The sequence below is a fragment of the Colletotrichum fioriniae genome (genome assembly GCF_027942845.1).
Source record: "Colletotrichum fioriniae strain IMI 355084 chromosome Unknown scaffold_1, whole genome shotgun sequence".
NCBI classification, from domain to species: domain Eukaryota; kingdom Fungi; phylum Ascomycota; class Sordariomycetes; order Glomerellales; family Glomerellaceae; genus Colletotrichum; species Colletotrichum fioriniae.
Genome location: NW_027076837.1, coordinates 6630472 through 6650844, shown reverse-complemented (window position 1 = coordinate 6650844; position 20373 = coordinate 6630472). Strand labels below are relative to the sequence as shown.

At 51.4% G+C, this 20373-nt stretch overlaps 3 protein-coding genes across 3 annotated transcripts; 2 read left to right on the top strand and 1 right to left on the bottom strand.

Moving 5' to 3' along the window:
* Positions 1-2153: 2153 nt before the first annotated feature.
* On the bottom strand, positions 2154-3031 carry N0V96_001721 (uncharacterized protein; the record flags this gene model as incomplete). Its single annotated transcript, XM_053192944.2, has 2 exons — positions 2154-2897; positions 2960-3031. The coding sequence occupies 2 exons, from the start codon at positions 3029-3031 to the stop codon at positions 2154-2156; spliced, it is 816 nt and encodes a 271-aa protein (XP_053049475.2).
* A 3518-nt stretch (positions 3032-6549) lies between these two features.
* Positions 6550-7987, top strand: N0V96_001720 (uncharacterized protein; the record flags this gene model as incomplete). Its single annotated transcript, XM_053192943.1, has 2 exons — positions 6550-6701; positions 7186-7987. The coding sequence occupies 2 exons, from the start codon at positions 6550-6552 to the stop codon at positions 7985-7987; spliced, it is 954 nt and encodes a 317-aa protein (XP_053049474.1).
* Positions 7988-10138: 2151 nt separating this feature from the next.
* N0V96_001719 (uncharacterized protein) lies at positions 10139-11589 on the top strand (the record flags this gene model as incomplete). The annotated part of the gene is made up of 3 exons (XM_065756303.1): positions 10139-10314; positions 11198-11455; positions 11517-11589. 3 exons carry the CDS (start codon positions 10139-10141, stop codon positions 11587-11589), a joined length of 507 nt encoding a protein of 168 aa, XP_065615543.1.
* Positions 11590-20373: the final 8784 nt, after the last annotated feature.

The following is a 20373-nucleotide window of genomic DNA, read 5'->3' as shown; positions in this document are numbered from 1 at the left end:
GAGGGAGTGGAAAAGAGCAAGGTTTGAGAGAGATTGTGTTGGCCACTGGGTGGTGTGAAAGTTGGGAGGCGCGGTATGCTTGAGAGGAAGAAACAAACACAGAAACGCGTAGGATTGCGATGATATGATGGGCAAAAAGGGTAGAGTGTGAAATATTCAGCTTTGGTCGTAATGAAGAGAGTTTCGAGACGAGTTGAGACTCGGAAAGTGAGATACATAGCATGAGTAAGAAACCACGTACCTGGTATGCTGTATATAGCGAAGTGTAATGATGTTGATCTTCTATGGGCGAAGATCTCGCTCCCTAATCTAGGAGTTGTGAGAGGCGAGGAGGGTTGAAGAGGAAGAGTTCAGTGGAGGGGGTGGAAGGATGGATTATATATCCTGGGTGAGAGTCAAAATCTTGAGAGGCCGGACAGGTCAAGCAGGAAAGAGCTTTAATAATGGAAGAGCTGGCACTCGCCTCAACTATGGGACGGCACTCGCCTCAAAGGGCAATAGGATAGCACTCGCCTCGAGGGATTGATGGACGGCACTCGCCTCAAGTTGGGACGGTATTCAGACTCAGAGATGGGACGGCACTCGCCCCAAGTATACGAGAGATGGTGGCCGCCTTGAAAGGTGAATAGATAGCACTCGCCTGAAGTGTATGATGGCACTCGTCTCAAAGATTAGTGAAATGATACTCGTCTTAAGAAGTTGGAGATGGCACTCTTCATTAAAGGTGAACAAATGGCCCTCGCTTCAAAGGGCTGCAAGATGGCATCCGTCTGAAGAAGGCACTCATCTCAGTGTGTCGAGGGACGGCACTCGCCTCAAGAGGTGAATGCACAAAACTCGTCTATACTATGAGACAGTATTCACCTCAAGGGTGAGTCGATGGCACTCGCCTTAAGTGGTTACAAGATGGCACTCACTTTGTGAAGTTACTTGAGAGTAGCACCCGCCTCGATACCTTAGGCAGAGGTATGTCACCCGGCTGAAGGATTTCTCACAGAAAAGGTGAGAGGTACGATCTCAGACCTACAAACTCTTGATGGGCATCATGCAGTAGTAGAAGACTTCTTCTAAATGAGTGGGAGGCATGGACTTGTGCTCACATTGTGATGCAGGGGAGTAAAAGACTCAAGTAGATGACTGGGGGAGCAAAGACTTTGACAAAGATTATAAGAAAAGGGATTGGAGCTTTACTATAGAAGAGCAAAGAATATGTGGACTTGTAAAAATGACAAGACACAAGAGTCCTAAGCTTCCCCAAAACAAATAGAAAACATGCAGCTAGACACATATTGCAATAAGGTGAGCTTGAACCCAGATGAACGAGAGTGGTAGGGACAGATCTCACTTGTTGCGGTGAAGTGGAGTTCTGATGGAGACAGAAGAGAAATGGGAGGTTGGAGATGTGACCCCGTCGAAGGTGGCTATTCAGTACAAGTGTAGCTCATAACTTCATGACATATTGCTTCCCGCTGGCGCTCGTCTGACCATTGTGCCGTCTAATGTCTCGTCCCAAGGTACCCCTCTGACAATGTGTATATACTCTTCTTCTGGCCTCATTTTATCACCCAGCCCCTACACAGTTGAGCTGAATCTCACAAATAGAACTGCTAGAATGCCAGCAAACAATATCTTGAAGAAGGAATTAGGATCACCAACAGATGAAATAGTACTAATCTTAAGCAAAATCTTGTGCCGTAAAAGCACTGGTTCCCACCGGAATAAAATCCTGGATGAGCAAGTGATGGACAGGACACTCCCAGGGCCTCCGTAATAGTACGAGAGCATGCGAAATCAAGAAGCAGAAATCGTCATAGGAATCGTCATTGTATGTGTTTAAAAAGATTCTAAAGGGCCCCTCTGCTTTCTTCCGGGAAGCATACATTCTAGGCCAGACCAGTACGCCGTTTGCAGGGTGTGCGTAAATTCATTAGTACATCTGGTAGTCCAATTCGATGCGAGTAGGAGAGTGACCAGCACAAAGAGACAAGAGACATGAGGAAGAACAGAAAAAAAAAAGCCAACGACAGTGGAGAAAAGCCCGAGGTATTTTCTTTTTTCCAATCCGGACCCAAAAACGTATAAGATGACCCTCCCCTCAATACCCTTCCCACACACCAGAATTCGCTTGAACCGTTTTTCCAGGTTCGGGATAATCATGGGTGGAAATGGGTGTCCCAGTGCTCGTTCTTAATGTTCATGTGCTCAGGCATGAGAGACCCCAGCGCGGGAGATCCGTGCATGTCGTCGGTATGTCCCTGACCGGCCTGATGATCGCACAAGGAGCCGACGCCGAAGCCGTCGATATCGTAGGCGGCGTCAAAGGCCGAGTAGATTGGACTCGGTGCCCAGGAGTTGTGGTCGTGCTCGTGGTGGTGCTGCTGTTCTGGATCGTGTGCACAGGCCATGGCCGATGGGAGGTCGAAGGTCGGGTGAGCGCCCATGAGACTCGCTGACGGGCTGAACTGCAGGTTGTGAGGTGCGGAGAACATGTCGTCGCTACACGGTGTGAGCATCCTGGGCTGGAAGGTCTGCTGGCATTCCGTGGCGGTGGGAGACGCCATAGATGTTGGTGTGAACTGCTGTCGGTAGGGAGGCTGGCTATGCTCGTGCTTCACCTTGACAGGAGACCTGGCACGAGCCTCGGCTTGCTGGAGAGCCTCAAGAGTCCCTGGTTCCGGCTTCACCCTCTTCTCGTCGTCTTGCTCTTCCTTTTTCGGTGGCTTTTGCTCCTTTTTGTTCTTCGTGACCCTGTTCTTGTTTGCGGTGGCTCTGTTACGTTTTTGAGGCTCGAGACCCAGCATCGCCGAGCGGAAACGGGAGTATCTCATGCGAGCAGCATGACCGTTGGTGATGGGTTGTGATAGTATCGGATCATGAGCGACGGCATTCCAATCAATCTATGGGTTGAGTAAGTCTCCAGTCAAGGTGATGTGATGTGATGGTAGTAGAGAGCACTTACATCCTTGAGGTTCTTCTGTTTCAAGATGGCGAAGAGAAACCTCGTCATCTGGTTGTCTGTATTGGAGGACATGTTGAGAGTGTTGAAGAGTTGTCTCGCCTTGAGCTGACCAGGCTATGGGAATGGAGGTGAGGTCGATATTGAGGCCAGTGAGCTGGAGGAAAGGGGAGTAATTTGAAGTGCACAGCAATAGAAGCTGAAGCTTTGGCTCAACCCAGTCAACCAGCACACGACAGGCAAGTGTGGAGTTGAAATGAAGGAAATGAGTCACTGTGAAGATTGGTGAGGCAAGGCGAGGCCCAGATATATGGCATCCAAGTCAGCAGGTTGTGATCTGGAAATGGTACAACCACTGAGGGCGAGGCCAGTCACCGGTTGGTGTGGGTGGTCAATGAGGGTGAGGCGGACAAAAGAGGCAGACAAGGAGGATTCGTCAGAAGGCAGCCAGACAACCCCCGGGACATCAACGGTAGTTATAGGTGCTTTGGAGAGGGCCCATGGACCATGGAACTAAAGGGAATGGGCATGCAAGTCGGCTTGATGCTGGTACCGAGACTCGATGGGGCAAGTAGCTGTGGATTACCTTAGGAGCTGGAGTTGGCGCTGGCATCTATACAGTATGAAGAAAAAGAAAGTCGAACGAAGATGCTTTCAGGGAAGACGCCGCGGCGCTTGGGCCGACATTTTATTGAGGTGTAAAAGTGGCAAACCCCTTGGTTGAGACACAAGGAATCAAAATAGTCCCTTGTTGCCTGGAGTTACGGCGGCAGGCTTTGACGGGGACGCATGTCCTTGAGAGAGTGAGAGGAAGAGGAAGAGAAGGGGGGAAGAGGGGGTGTGTGTGACGTTTGTGAGGGGTGTGGAGAGATGATGTGGTGTGGTGGGTGAGGTGTGGTGAGGTGCAGACGCAAGTGCATATACTCTGTACAGCATCCATGGATGGGATGGGATGGTTTGGGTCCAATGGCTTGGAGTTTTTTGATGGCTGCCCTGCTCACGCTCACTCGAGCGCTGATGAAATGGTGGAGGGGAGCTAAGAGGGTCGAGGTGTGTCGCGGCGCGGGGCCGTGTCATTTGCGCGTAAAGTGGTTTGAATTCCCTAGCTTTTTTTGCGCTGTCTTGCTCACCCTTTTTTTTTCCTTTGCCTTCCGGCGTCCGCAGATCCCTACCCTGCATCCATCCGACGTGATGGAGTCGACTTGATTCTTTCCGACGAATGAAGGTTTGAGCGGAAGGCCAAGAATTGCAAGGTATTTCGACTAGCGTGTCCGCCGATATGCGAGCACTAACTGATATCAACCATGTTTGCACTCGCAGGCAGAATTGACTCGTCAATTGACACGCAGTTGTTGGGCCTTTTTTTTTTTTCCTTCTGGGGGGAACTTTTTTGGCGGTCGAACGGGCCCCCTCCCACCCCAAATGCAAGATCCAGGAACGCCCAGCGGACCACTTGTAAACGGAACAGGGATCTTAATGGCATGAGACAGGTATGCGGTATGGATGTGTGACTCACTTTTCGAGTACTTTAGTCCAAGGTAGCTTCGGAAATGGAGGGGGTTGGGGCGATTGGCTATGTCCAAGTTGCAGCTCCCAGTTCGCGCACTATTCATTGGCGGCCTTCCCACACCGAGTCGTCAAACAAACTTACGCAGCAGGCGGTCGACAGACACTTGTGACGACGCAGCATGGTGCCTTCTGATACGTACATGGTATACTAAATAGCTTGCGAACACCCAGGTTTGCGCATCTAATGTAGGGGTAAACCTGCTAGTAAGCACAAGGTTGGCGAAGCTTGCAGCGACGGAGTTCTGTTGATGCGGAACACGGCGAATAATGGCAAACAGAGTTTGAGCCTCTTGGCCCGATTTAGTGCCCCCTGGATTCGTGCTCCAGTCAATCATACTGTCGTAATCTCAATCTCGTGTCTGGCTGGGACATCCGTCGGCTGCTGGTGATGCGAGCCGGCGAGGGGAGGGGTCAATCGAGATGGCTGTCCAGTTTGGCAATTGAAGATCGGATTGGTCGTTCAACGAGCAAAAGCACTTATGAGACCAGAGAAAATTGCGATAAAATGAAAAGATGCATTTTAAAGCCATGAGTCGTGTAATTATGTCGTCCAAAGGTCTGTTTGGTGTCGTAGGTGATACGCGATGAAGTTGGTGGGATCGAGTGAAGTGGTTTGGAGACGCGCCTCGCGATTCCGAGGGGGCACTGTGTCCTCGCAATATTTCCACGAAACCACGTGATGTGTCATCTAGACCCACTTTGCGCATCGCCCACGGATCGACCTGCAGTTGCTGCCTGAGGTCTGACAGCGTCCGTTCTCCACACCTACCAAAACCGGCCTGAGATGGTGAGGGGAGAGTAAAGCGGCGATTGCGACAGGGAACCTGGGTGAAGGGGCCTCCCGCGGCTGTTTGGGAGAAGCTTCACAGAGGTAAGCTGCCTTGATTCTTGTTCTCATTGGAGTAAATCGCGCCTTTTTTTTTCTCCTCTTTTTTTTTCTCACAGAGAGGCCATAGAAGACGTCCGCCTCACGCTGCTCGGTAGTCACAATTGAAGTTGCCTCTTCAGTCATCCGTCAGGGTCGCGCCATCCTCAGTGCGCGGCTTAAGATGCATGCGAGACAGAAAGCATCACCATTGGTTCCCAAGGTTGATCTCCCTTGAACTACGAGTATTCGGAAGGCTACCTTACACCGTCCGGCCATGTCTCGCAATCAGGCATTTGACAGATACGCTATCATTGCCAATCGAGTCGGCTGCAGGCGGGCAGCGGGCCAGATTCGACGTGTCTCACGAATCCATGTAATACCTACTGAACGCACAGCCGTCACGGTACGACTGACCAGGCAGCTCAGGAACACGATTTCCGTGCAGAAAATAACATGTCGAGTCGTATGAAGCAAGGTGTACTCGCTCGAGGTCTCTGGTATGGAGCGTGTGATATTTGTAAGGCACTTGGTTGGAACAGCAGACGCAGGCCAGCGAGAGAATTGAGAACTTGGAAGCTCTAAATCGTCTGCCCAACTGCAACGGAGTACTACGACACTGAGGAGGGCGCCGTCAATTGCCGCTAACCTGACTGCAGGCAGTGCAGGGTGCCACAGCTCGCTTGATGAACGGCTAAACGCCGGGTATCATGCACATGGGGGCCTTTCGGAAGATCCGCCCGCTGTCTTGTAGGCGTCCTCGGCCATGATATCTTTTGATATGTGGCCTCCTCAAACTTGTTCACAATCAGTTGAAAAGAAAAAGGTCCTCTCAGAAATCGCTCCAAAAGAGATTTTCAAAATTCCGTATTTTTTTGTCTGCTTTGGGGCTTCCCAGAGGTGCATGCAAGTCGAGCTCTTGCCCGGCGAAACGTTAAACCGCGCCAGGGAGCCACTCAAAACCCAGCGCCTTGACTTTGCCGTCTCGAGCCCCCCAACCACCCTTCGACCCATCGTTCTCTCGAGCTTAGCACACTACCAATTTCTCATCCTCGACCGCAAAGGATAGCCACCATCTCACATCCACTTTCAATCGTATAAGTCACGAATATCAGGATATCATCCACGCGAATCGCCGACATCATCCGTCGCATTCGCCATGAATAAAAATTGGAATGACAGAGCCGACAAGGATCTGTTCTTTACCATCCTGTCCGTGAAGAACATTGGCGTCATCAGCGGTTCGGAATGGACCACCATCGGCAACCACATGCGCACACTGGGTTACGGCTTTACCAATGAAGGCTGTAGGTGAGTTGGCGCGCCTCTCTTTCATGTACATCCTTCCGACCTACGCGCAACTTTCTTCGCAGCGCACGAGGGCGTCGTCATTGCGATTCATTATTTCCAGAGAAATTGCGCGTACCTACGCGCCTTCACTTTTGCGCCGACCATTTTCTAGCCAGCTGCATTTCCCCGCTCTGTATCCTCTCCTAGTCTTCTTAGTGCTCATTCTTCTCTGTTTCGCTCCTGGTCCCTCCAGAATGGACCCTAAATCTATTGTGAAAGATAGAAGACGAAGTCAAGGACTGCCTTCGAAACCCTTTTCGCACTTTTCGTTGGGCCTCGAAACTATCACGTCATCTTTGTTTTGTAAGGTTTCACTGCAAGCAAGTAGATACTCTGTAGCTGGGACGAGTAGACCATCGATTTTGCTTCTCCATAGCTTTCTCATCTTCTCATGCCGAACCCGTCTCCTTTGTTCCATTTACATTCAGCAACTAACAGAACACAGACAACACTTTCAGGGCCTTCGTCGTGCCCAGCACAAGAGTGAGACGAATGGAGGAAGCCCTGACAACCCTCGCAAGGTCGATCCAACAACGAACCCAATCACTCGCCGTCCAGGCCCGGGTCGTGGGAGACCCAAGAAGCAACCTCAGCAAGCCGCGCAGATGGCCATCGCCGTCTTGTCTGAGCAAAACGGTGAAGCCAGCCAGCCTGGCCAACTTAATCAACTTGAAACCGATCAAGAAGTTCAAGCTGGCCAACCTCAGCCTGTTATTCAACCCGACCTTCAAAACGATATAACCGATCTTCAGTCCAGTCTTCATCAATCCGATATCGAGACCAGCCTTCAACCCGATCTTCAGCACAGCCACCAGCCCGACCTTCAGCACAGCCACCAACCCGACCTCCATCACGACCACCAGGCTGATCTTCAGCACGACCACCAGCCCGAGCACCAGCCCAGTCACGAGGAGTCTATCCACGATGACCACACCCAATTGGAAGCATCCATCCTGCCTGACAGTCTTATGTCGGAGTCTCTAGACCTTCCCCTTAAAGACGACGCTCTCGACTTGTCTCTCAAGGACGACAACGATGACGAACAAGACGGCCCCGATGCCAAGAGAATCAAGCTCGACAACCCTGTTCATGACCATGACCATGACCATTCTCTCGTCGATGACGAAGCTGTGTTAGCCTTGGCCGCGCACAGCGAACCCCCTTCTGATGGCTACAACTCCGAGTATCCCACGGCCGGCTTGACCGGTTCAGACCCGCACACTTCCTTCTTTGGTCCTGAGACATGAGAATAGTGGCCGACCCGCTTGAAAGCTTTTGAGGCAAAGGCGGCGTCTGAAGCAGTGAATACAATCGAACTCGGCGAATTCGTTGATTTGAATTAAGCGTCAAATCTGCAAACCTGAGCTAGTTGATATCCTTCCTCCCCATCAGTTTTGTTAGGTCAAGGCGTTATGCATCAAAGCGGCAGCGGCATCAGGAGCGAGGTTATGAACACGACGAGGTGCTTGGAGTTTGGACTGATTGGGTTTTTCCATTGTCTGTGATCCTTCGACTTATAAGGACACGTTCTTCGCTGGCACTGATTGAGTATTTAATTGAGATTATTAGGTCTCGAGAACAATGAACTTTTCAGAACTTGCCAGCTCTTTCTATCTGTTATGCATCCCATGGAGATGGTTCTACCTCAGACTCGAGAGCGAACGCTATGTCATCATTCCCTTTGACAAACGCCCACTGCCTTGTAGAACAACCCAGAGTTCGATGATGGACTAAATCACTTCATGTTTGCAAGCCTTCATACGAGCTAAGCTACAATTAAGGTAGGGGCCTGTTACAGGATAGAGACATCTAGAATGATCTCACCCTCTGAGTTCCCCATGCTAGCTTGTTGACCAGGAGACTCTTAACCCCTGAGTTCCCTTCGTCATGAGGCGAGAAGGCTCTAGCCGCATGAGTTCTCCATATCGACTTGTTTGCCTATCAGTACAATGACTCTCGCCCTTCAGGTTTTGTTCAGCAAGCGGAGCAGATGCTATCACTCTTTCAATGAAATTGAACAGTAAGTAAGAAAATCATTGCCCTTTTCGTTCTATCTGCTTCTGAGAGAGGGTGCTCTCGCCCTTTGGGCTTCCTCAAGCAGCAAAAAGGCTCTTGCCTTTCAAGTAGTGTTTACCAGGCGGGAAAGATGCTCCTTCTCTTGGGGTTTGTTCGTCTGAATGTCAGACAGAGGTTTTGGGGTATCTCATGCAGTCAGACGAGGCTGTAATCTGACGACTGGAGTGAGAACCTATACTGCTCTAGGCATTTGGGCAGGTAGTCGGAAGGCTCCCTCCCTTTTGGCTCTGTCGATTGAGGATACTCGCCCTTTGAGTTATTCGTCTTGCGTTCGGACGACTGGTGACTTTGAGAATCAGACATTTAGACGAGGATCTGTTCAGACGAGTGAGATTTGATACTACTCTCGGCTGTGTAATAAGTGGTTAGAGGACTCTCGTCCTTCAAACTCTCTTAAGCAACAAGCAAGAATACTCCTGCTCTTTGGATTTCTCGTCTCACGTTCAGACGATTGGGTCCTTTGAGACGATTCGTACCTTCAGACGTGGATGCGTTCAGACGAGTGAGGTTTGATATTGCTCTAGGCCGTGTAGTCAGATGGCTCTCGCCCTTTAAGTTCTATATACTGGGGGTGCTCTCGCCCTTTGGGTTCCTGGTGCCGGCGTGTGTACCAACTGGCGAGAGGACCTGGCCTCCTTGAGTCTCTATATAATCCCCTTCAGATCCGACCCCGAGAGCAATCTTTCTTCTCTTCTCTACACCTTCGACAATTCTCCTCCCCAACCATCATACAATCATCGTGGTCCCTTTACCAAAACACAATTTCAGAATATCATCTCCAGGGGCTATTCAGCCTTGCTATTTTCAACGCCACCATTAACTTCATCATCATCAATAACAATCAAGATCAACATCGCAAACATGTCTGACAACAAGCAGGGCGGAAAGTGGTCCAACCCGGCCTTTCTCCATAGCCTGGTCGTTGGCTTCTACGGCGAGCTGAAGAACGGCAGTCTCCCACAGGAGGCGAAGGATCGTGTCGAGGCGAAGCTTCGTCGCGATGGCTTCGAGGACACCACCTGGGATAGTGTCCGGTATGTATACGACTTTTGTTTTCCTGTCTAGTTTCTACTGTTGCACGTTTTTGCTGCCTGCCCTTCCTGTCGGTTTTTTTATTCTTTGTTTTTGCAGTCAACCGGGAGCCCGTCTGTTACCTTCGCTGCCTGATCCAGATGGCTCAAGATACCCTTCTCATCCCCTTCTTTACACAATATGCACCCATCTTGTCAGCCCCAACATCTTTCCCCGACACACTCTTTTTTCTCCACAATCCACGGATCATTTCCCATCAACCAACTCAATACTACACGAACACAATCATCATGTCTGAGAAGTCTGCTCCCGGCGGCAAGTGGGCCAATCCGGCCCTCCTCGAGGCTCTGGCTATGGGATTCCATACCGTTGCCAAGGGTGAAGGCCTTACGAAGGAAGCCAAGGACGCCGTCATCCTGAAGATCCATGCATATGGCTTCACGGATATCACCTGGGAAGCTGTCCGGTGTGTATCCTCCTTCCCTCTTTTCCCACTCTGGCGACTGCTTCTTCCCTCGCCCTGCGCGTCCTATTTACCTCTGACCTTTTCCTCTTGCGTCTCTTTCTTCTTGCCTCTTTCATCTCTCATACTCAATCCAATTCATATCAGCTACATCAACTGTTTATTCACCCTCTTCCATATCATCATCACGTCAAGTACCTTCCATTTCTCTTACAGCACTTTGGAATATGTCTCGCTCAATGATTCGGTGGACGGCTGAGATCGACCAGCAGATCCTGGTCGCTATGGTCAAGACGATGGTTCCATCCACTGATCAGTACTCACTCGTCATTGACGAGCTTCATGCCCTGGGTCACACAATGACCGTTTCTGCCTTGAAGTGCGCCTTCCCCTTTTTTCTTCGGCCTTTCCCACTTCTGTCTCTCCAGCACACTCCTTCCTGCCACGTCCCACATATACCTACATACCTACTCCCAGATCAAGCGGTCTCACAAATTTCTTTCTTCCTTCCACTCTCATCTTCACTCTCATCTTCACTCCAGCCACTACCACTCATCTATTTCATTATCACCTGCTTTACATTGCGATTTTCATACCACCACCAATCAAGATGGCTCCAGTCACCGTTTGGAACGATGAGGCCCGATCCGACCTCTTGGTTGCGCTTCTGTCGGTCATCAAGCCCTCTAAGGAGGACTGGGACCGCGTTCTTCCTATAGTCCATGCCAAGGGCTATGTATATAACTCCAATGCTGTCACGTATTTTCTGCCCGCTTTTCATATGCGCTTTCTCTCGTCTCGCTATTTTCTTTCCGAACTTTTTTATACTTTTGTTTTTGTCTCAAGAACCTTCAGGTCTGCTCTAGATGCTAACAAGTCTCTCCAGGCAGCATATCCAGAAGCTCCAGCGCAAGGAGCTTCCCGCCGGCGACGGCGGTGAGGGCGAGGCATCAGCCTCCGCCACTCCCAAGAAGGCTGGCAAGAAGGCTGCTACCCCCAAGAAGTCCGGTACCCCCGCTACCCCCAGAAAGCGCAAGACTCCCGCCAAGTCCAAGGCCAAGGTCGAGGAGGCGGATGAGGAGGACGAGGAGGACGAGCAGGAGGCTCCTCCCCCCAAGAAGCCGTGCACTCCTTCCCGCCCCAGGTAAGCTAGACCGAAATCTATTTGGACCAAGTCCATCTCACTAATCACATCTACCACACAGTATGAAGGACGAAGTCCACGAGGACACCAAGACCACCGGCGCCAAGTTCGTCCCCGTCAACGAGGAGATCTAGGTGCATTCTTCGACCCTCAACACTTTCGATTCAATCACATCAACATGGCATTTCTGAAACGGTTCTCTGGCTTTTCTGGAGCATGATATGCGAGGGTTGGATGAATGATACGTGGGGGGGTTGGCAGCATTGGATCTTGATTTGAAGATCATTGGAAGTGGCACAGGACTGGAGGTTATCACCTCATTGCGCAATGCATTTCGAGACAGGTCATGAGATACCTGCGGATACGGAAAAGTTACACTGAAAATTGAGAAGACCATTTTGCTTCCTCAAACTGCTTCTCCTTAAAGTCCTGGTTGTCGCACGCCTCCTACTCACTTGGGTTCTAATCACTTGATGGCTCATGTATAGCCTTCTTCTCACGGACGACAGAGATCTTTCCTCAAGATTTTTCCCAAAGGTAGGCAACTACCGACGTACCGAGTGCCTCAGACACAGCCTCAACTAGCCGGCTAGTCAGGTGAACTGATCCTGAAGTCAACCTGGGGAACTGGAGGTAGCGTTGCAATAAAACGAGAAAAACCATGACATGTGGCTGGCTGTCTGCCTCAGACTCACACCTCAGAGTGTTGGGTTCTTAGCTGAAGTAGTGCGAAATAGATTGAGAATGGGAGGGCCATCAGGTTCTTATCGATTACTTTTGCCATTAGCTGGGCTCAAGAGCTTGATTAGGTTCTTCGATTAGCTGTCATGCACATACTGAAGGGTTTGAGAACTGTGTCTGCCCACTTTGTCCGCAAAAAGTCCTTCGCTGACTTGTTTGTACATCAGTAGCCGCGGCTAGTATTCTCTAGGCCAAGATTTGAATTCCCGAGGTATTGCGTTGATGACCTGCGTGGAAAAAAAGAAGACAAGGACTTCGTCCAGCACTCAGCTCTTGACAATGAAGATATTATGACGCTTCTAGGCGACAACACCGAGATATCAGGTGCTTTTCCGGTATACTACACATATCAAAAGTTACACGATCTGTTGAAGTTTCGTTTCTCTGCATCTCAAAGCTTTTTGCCCACATTGACGGTGATGTCTTTCCGGGCGCTGACTCGCCTCTTGATACTTGCCAACAAAATTCCAACATATGATGGAGAGTGCTACGACTAGCACGACGAATTGGACCGAACGACGTGACCTTCTTTGACTTTGACGGAGATTTACGTGGGAGATCCCCAGGCCAACGCCTCTCCTGCCTCAGGACTTGGCCCGGAGCAAGCGAACCCAAGAAGTTTAGGGAGGAATGGGGTTGTGACTAGATTGCCTCGTGAGCTCCTTATCTCATCTCCCCAACATCCCCCGGATGCGCAAGATACGATTACCTCTGCGGCGCCCAAGATCATTCAAAGGTTGTAAGTCACAATAAATAAAGGATCAACAGGCAGTCCCCCCAAACAACATGTTCAACAACATCTATTCCATCAAACCCAAACGAGTCCCCCATTTTGTTCCGCGCCTGTCGTCAATTTAAGCCCAAAGCCGTTTGAAACGGTGGTGAGCGAAGGGGAAAGTGTCTAAGACCCGCCCCCGGGCCCCGCATACCCCCGGGCGGAGATCACTGTGGAGACTTCGGTAGTCGGGCGCAACGGGCCGGGACCAAGGCTTGTGTACCGTACCGGCATTGACATAAGAGCGGTCGGTGTATGCACCTACCACTTGCATGAGAAGATCTGGCTCAATTGAATGGAAATCTCAAAGGGGTTGTTATTGCCAAGCGCAGGAGCCCGTTCACCGATAACATCAGTATTAGAACTTTACTACTATGAACCCTGGTTGAATTTAGTTGAGTGGGTTAGTAGATCCAAGGGAGAGAAAACGAATCTCAACACATGGCAAAGCGTCAATCAATCAACTACCTTACCTTATTTAGCGAGCTAGCTGACCGATCGTGAATACGAGACACAAAAATGCACAGCCAGAGCACAGCGCAGTACAGCACACAGCACAGCAATATCGAACACCACTCTCCTGCCTCGCTGGCTTCGCTGGCTCTGCATACGCGCGCTGCACCCAAGGTGCCGATTACAACCTCACCGACATCGCAGACCGTCCCCCTCAATCCAACCTCACCCCCCTCAAAGGAAACGTTTCCCCCCTCATGGAAATGCTTCCAGAAAAAAAAAAAGGTAAGAGTGAGACATTGGGATACCACGTCAACGTACACTAGGTAGGTCCGCCGCTCTCGGAAAAGAGTCTCCCCCAGCCATCATAGGAAGAAAACCCACGACCGCTTCTCTTCCAAGACATGGGAATTCTGCCCCATGCCAACGTGCCTAGCCCAGCCCCCCACGAAACACTTACCTACTCCTGCATCAACCAAGGCACAGAAAACCACGTGCTCGACAACGGCATCCTACGAAAAACAATAGACCGAAAGAAAGAAAAAAGCAATAAGCAATTAAAGATCTCCTATCATCGTGGCACAAATCATCGCACACGGATAATCCTCTCTCTACCTACCTGCTATTTTGCCTCCCCCCCAACCGCCGCTCGGCGAACAAAAGGTCCCTCCTATCCCCCTCGTCGTATGTTGCACGAGGGCACATGACCGCGCTCCATGCATCAGCTTCGCTTACAACGCTCACCGCCGCCGTTCGCTGCTCAAGTGCTCGCAGCTGAGCGCTTGCTCGCCCAGCGAGACGGTCCTCTCAGCTTTTCCATGTGTTCACCGGGCTTGTTTTTTTGCCTCCATCGTAGATCTACAGGTCCATCGTCTACGAGGTTTTTTTACTCGCCTCGAGTAACCAGCCCTATTCCTCCCCCCAGCCACCTGATTTTTGTTTGGTACCTTACCTTACCGCCGGTAAAAAAACTAAAAAAAAAAAACTCAACAAACAAGGCACGTAACCGCAGCCGCTTCAGGGAAAGCCCTAGAATGATTCCGCCGAGACAAGCATACATACCTCAGTAAATACGAGCAGGAAGAAAATCGAGTAAACCGGACTCTCACACTTGTGTAAGTGAAAAAAAAGCTCTCCCAATTTCCAACGCCACCAACAGCCGCCAGCCAAATGCTTACGTTGGGTCTCCATCACATCGATAGACCACGGGCACTCCGTCCCCCATCTATCCGCCCCCCGGTCCGCATCCCGCCACACCTCTCCATCGTTACACCTCTTCAACCAACCCGTGCATCCCTTCCGCGTCGCCCCGCGCGTGCGAGTGCTAGCTAGCCTAGCGTGCCCGTCATCTGCGGACGTTTGCTCATGGCTCGTGCCGGCCGTAAACGGCGGGAGGACGATGGCGGATGAGGGAGCTTGGATGGACGGACGGGGGTGGACCAACGGGGCACCATGTCGAATCACAGATAGCGCCATCCGAATCACACGCGCCTAGGCCACATGCGGGTTGTAGGGCGGCACGGCGGTTGGGTCCAGGGGTCCAACAGCTTTTTTGTCTCTTCTCTTTAGAGAAGATGGGATTTCTAGCAGACTGGCAGTCCGACGCACGGCCGGTCATCATGCCGGGTTACCCTTCATCCTTTTGACGTGCTGCAATTGACTTCCAGATGTCAAGATGGAGCGCACGCCATCAGATCTTAGAGCATTGTCGGTCACCGTGGCGGCGTGTTGGACGAGGTGAGTAAAGCGTGGGTACGAACAGATGTGATGGGACAAGGATATTCTCGGCGGTGATGATCTCTGCAGATGTAAGTGCTGCAGTAGACGTGATCGGATGGTTGACTGGGGAGATGCCGGGATTTCATTCATGTCTATGCCCCCCTGCCCGTTGCCCAAAGAATGCTGTTCGTGCTTGATAAGATGCTGCGAATCTGCCTCTTTTCGCGTTTTTGGGCGGTTGAAAGAGTCAGTTCACCTGGTTTCCCCGCCCGCCCAGAGGGATGACAGGACAGGGGTAAGCGAGCTCTTTCACGGCGCAGGTTCCGTGATGCCACGAGGTGGTGTGTTACTCATCTGCTGAGACATGTCAAATTCTCCAATGGAAACTCGAATATGAGCTTCTCAACTTCTCTTGGTGATAGTCGAGCAGGCAACCCTCATCATTTTTGAGAGCAAAGACCCAATCCTCGGCCGCATTCACTCATCGTCACGGGACGCGGAACTCCCGAAAGATTCGAATTGGTGACCTGCGTTAGATACAAGTCGGGAAGGTGTCGTTGTCCTGCGATTTGGGGGGTTAATCCCGCATGGCCTCCTCTCGGTGGGGAGATATTTGAATGGAGGATTCGCATGTCAAAAAGGGCGTTTTGGGAGCCACTTATCGACGATTCTGTACCCGTCATGCGGTATGCGAGGGACAGCTGACTGCCAATAAGGACGTCAAAGTGGCACAGCAGCCTCTCATTCGTTGCACAGCACTTTGTGGTCCCCCAGCCTGTATAGAAAACTGAGGGTAAACTGCGGTTTGCGCGGCGTGGCTAAAACTTCCATCGTTATGGATCCTACTGTGATCCCGAGAAGCGCGGTGTCCAAGTGTTTAATGTCGTGAGATTCGAAAGCATCTGAGAATGACGTTTTCTCGTGGTTGCCGTTGCCGCTGCCGCTAGGGTGACGGCTGCTCGCTTCAGGCCGCTCAAGCCGGTCATGCATTTGCACATCTTGCGCCGGCGACCGCACGAGACGCAAACGCTGTGATTCCACCACGACGCTATTAGAACAGTAGTGAAAGTCGATCGCAATACTATTGAAATATTATACGGCATAGGTAGGGCGGCCAGCTCGGCTCGCCCTCCATGCCACTCGGCCGCTTCCTGGAATGTGAGATCCTGACGTTGATCTGAGCGATCGAATGTAAGATGGAGCAGCAATACGTGGGGCGACAGTTGCCAAGCATCCATGCCCCCCCCAGCAACAACCTCGAAATCATTGTAATGTGGATGGTCAACGTGATCCATCACGAAATGATATGTGATGAGAGCTTCGAGTCAGTCAAGTCCGTCCGACAACATGGGAAGCTATTGCGGTATTTGATATAGACATCCTTCGTCGGCTATAAAACTAAACACAAGTGTTAGCACGTTGACCAGGCTGATTTGGCCTTTCGTGGCTGTCCGAGCATGAATATCACTGTTGCATTGCGACCGTGAAGCATTCCAGCCGCACAATCCCAGCCTCAGCACAGTTAGGTGACTGGATCCTATCAACAGGGTCAGAAGCCATTGTGCCGTGAGGCTCGGTCTCGTGTGATGGATGTCGATCATTGATTATTAGTTGGTTCTGTCATTCAAGGGTGGGCCAGATAACGTCTGCGAGGACGATTCTCGTTCAGCGACTGATCCCTGGCCCTTTCTCGATTCTTTTCTTGATGACTACCGGAAGGATTGTTCATCCTCAACCGGCTGTCAGATGGCTGATACACCTGGGATCAAAGCGGAAACTCAACCAGGAACGATAACAATCTAGACGGCTAGAGGGGCTAGCTCAACGGCAAAGCAAACACACGACCCCTGCAGTGAATCCAAGACGATGTACGACATGGCAGGGGTGGGCGAGCTCTGCCCATCAACCCACAACTCCGAAGCGAAGGAAATCTCACCAAAGCTCATTTATTGCCTGGTTATTTTCGAGATCAATTCGCGAGTCGAGCTATGGGCTGACCGTCTGCAGTTGGGTTGCAAGTCAGGCTCGACTACTGCTCGACAAGGTTGCCACAAAACATGCGAATATTTCCGGAGTGGCGTACCGCGTAATATACAGATTCCAGGGGTCCTGGCCTCTCGGATGGAAAAAACGTTGCCGTTTGATATTGATGTCTCGCAGCCCCCTCAACGTCGAATATCTTGCAAGGTGTGCTGGCGCCACAAGAAGCTGATTTGACAATTCAGACCGGCCGCCCTATTTCACGCCTTCACCGGCTGCATTTGGAGCAACCGACTTCAAGAGCAACATGGTGGCTCCGTTGCATCTTCTTAGGGACTGTCGAGACCGATTGGCCTTCCGTTCGATATCTTGAAGGTAACACGAGGACAAACGAGGTGTCAAGCAGCACGCATGCCAAAATCGTCGAAAATCTGTCATGTAGGTGCCTGACGACCCGAAGAACGAGCTTACCCAACAAGCAACTAGCCGGCAAGATAGTTGAGGCACGGTCAAGATGGTGGTTGCGGCGGGGGAACTGACCACCCGTTCCGGGGTAGCATCGTGATGGCGAGGAGGAGAGTGCAGGGCACGTTACGTACCTGAAGCTTGTGCATCAGCTTGAGAAATTGGTCTAAGCGACAGTCAATGAATGAGGCGGCCGTGGGTTGAACCATGCTCTCAGCATGCAGCCATAACTTAATCCGTACTTCAATCATGCACGGGGAAGCGGCCGGCGAGGTTGCATTCTGGACGAGTGTGAAGCTGATTAGCGGCCGATGAAGGTGCAATAGCAAGGCTGTTCCGTCTGCGCATGTCATTGGGCTGCCATCGGATGGTTTTTTCCCAGGGGCATTGACGAGGAACTGATATCCGGGGTCCAAAAGGTAGGCCAGACCGGGATGGATAAGTCCAATGGGTGTGGCCAAGGAGCGAATTGAAATGGCAGGTGGACGAATAGGTTGATATGTGCAGCAACGTTCGTTCCTTCGGCCTTGAGTGAGACATGTAACGAATGCCCCGAATGGCAGTGAAGCTTGGTGATGTAATAGAGTGCGTCTCGTCGCAGCGGTGGGATATTGCGATGGACCTCATTGTTGGCCAATTCCCCACAATGGTAGAGACGTTGAACAGAGAGAGGCCAGCATTGATCAGGCACTCGGTAGGCGACGCCAATTGAAGTGATTTGAGTTGGGTGCTGGGATTCGGAAGCTCTATCTGACACGGGTCAGGTCGACTGGGGGTCTGTGTTGTGCATAGTGTTCGAGGTATGTAAGTAAGTAGCAGTGATCGTCTCGCAAGGACAAAGAACCAAAGGCGGGCAGGTGCAGCAATGGTGCAGCCTCAATCCTTGAGAGGGCTGGCCTGTGTGGACGGACCGGGAGTCTCAGGCAGTACTCGGTAGACACTAGAGCTGCGGATGAGAAGGTGGAGGGTTCGGAGTGAAGGATTGCACGTTGCCAGGCCGTTGAATTGCTCCATCAGTGTGCAGTGTGCAGTTTGCAGTGTGCAGACAGGGCGAGGCCGCGAGAGGGCGAGAGGGAACACAAAGTTCCGAGCTTCAAGCACAAGTAGTGGGGATTGGTGATGGATGGTGGCCGCTCGTGTGCCGGCCAGCGGGATGTGATTCCAGACCCGTACCGGCAGAGGCGATGGCGAATTCGCGATGGATGCAGAATAGTGGCGTTCGTTCGAGTCCAGCCCCTGGAACTAAGGGGCCGATCGAGTTCGTATGTTGCAATTATAGGTATTGTAACGGGAGTGACGGGTTTGACGATGTCGATGAGAAATGGTAATGCTCCTGAAACTGGAGGGAAGAGGTCGGATGGTGTGTCACTGGCCAAACAGGCACACGGCCAGATTGGGATATCATTGATCGAGTTGATGGAGTAGGTTGATGGAGGGTGAGGTGGATTGAGGTTAAACGGGGAGAGATATGTGAGGTACGTACTCCCAGAAGGAGAAACAGACCTGAATGAACCTGATGGATGGCTGAGGAATTCCGAATTGTGCACCAGTACCTAAGGTACCTTACCTTATGGGAGTCCGGATGGAAGGAGCGGTGCACTGAGATATTCCGTAGATACCTACCTCCCTTAAGGTACCTTATTAGTTGACAGGAGGAAGGAAGGAAGTAACAAAGTAATTGCAGAGGAAGGTGGAGGTCCATGAGGTGAGGTTGGAAAGGTGGCACAGACGGGGAAACCGGCGAGAGGTAGCGGCTACCTCTGCCTTTGCCGCTGCTTCGAGACAAGAAAGGTGTTAAACGTAAGTAGTAGCTACTTTATAGTGGATCCGAGTGGATCAGTCCAACGGGAGGTTAAAAGCGACGAACCAGTCAGACGCACGTCCATGGGAACCCCTGCAATGCATCTGCTGAACAGCAGGCACATGCGGCTCCGGATTGGCCCCATGCAAGTTCCTTAGGCGCCATCACCCTTTCCTCGGCGCGTAGACTGTTCAACCCCGGCTCCCTGTCCTCCTCCTTCCCCTCCCCTCATCCTATCCTCACTTTCGTCCCGTCCTCTCTCGATTCTCTCTCCCAATCCACGTAGACGTCCTTCAAACCAAGCCTCTCTCTTCTCCCCCAACCATGCTCTTTTCCTCACTTCCCGCCGCTCTGGCCATGTCCGTCTCTCTATGCTGCGCTGCCTTTCGACCCTTCGATAGGCTCTCAAGCCTGTTCAAGAGTCCGTCCTAGCAACTAGTCATCCATGGCCACCGAGGCGAATCAAGCCTGTTTGTACCAGGATTCACGACCGTGACCACCGCCGAGAAGAGGGGAGTCATGCCACTGGTCCCCCGTCTCCAGATTTGGATACCTACGCACTACATCTCCTTCTGTGTACATACCGCGCATCTGCCATTCCACAGCAGTCCTGTAAGGTACCTTTGGCGCCCCCAAGGAGAGTCCTATCCGCTGGGCTGTCTTCACTGCCTCACTGTCAACCATTACTCGATACAGCAATGCAAAGTCAAATCATCAGGGGGAAAGCGGAGCTGGATATCCAAAGCGAGACACGCTTGTTGGAGAACAGCCGCCGATGGGACGTCACTGCGAGTCAAAGACCAGACGATTCGGTTCGATTCTTCATCTGCTCCTTCGTTGTTCTTTCTTTGTCTCGCTACCTTATCCGTGGTGGACTGGGCATTACCTTATCTTGGAGACAAGAACTTAATGATGAGATGGCCTGGCCGTCACAACCACGAGACGGGGAATTCAAGCTGGGCTGAGGGAGCCAGTGCCGCCTCA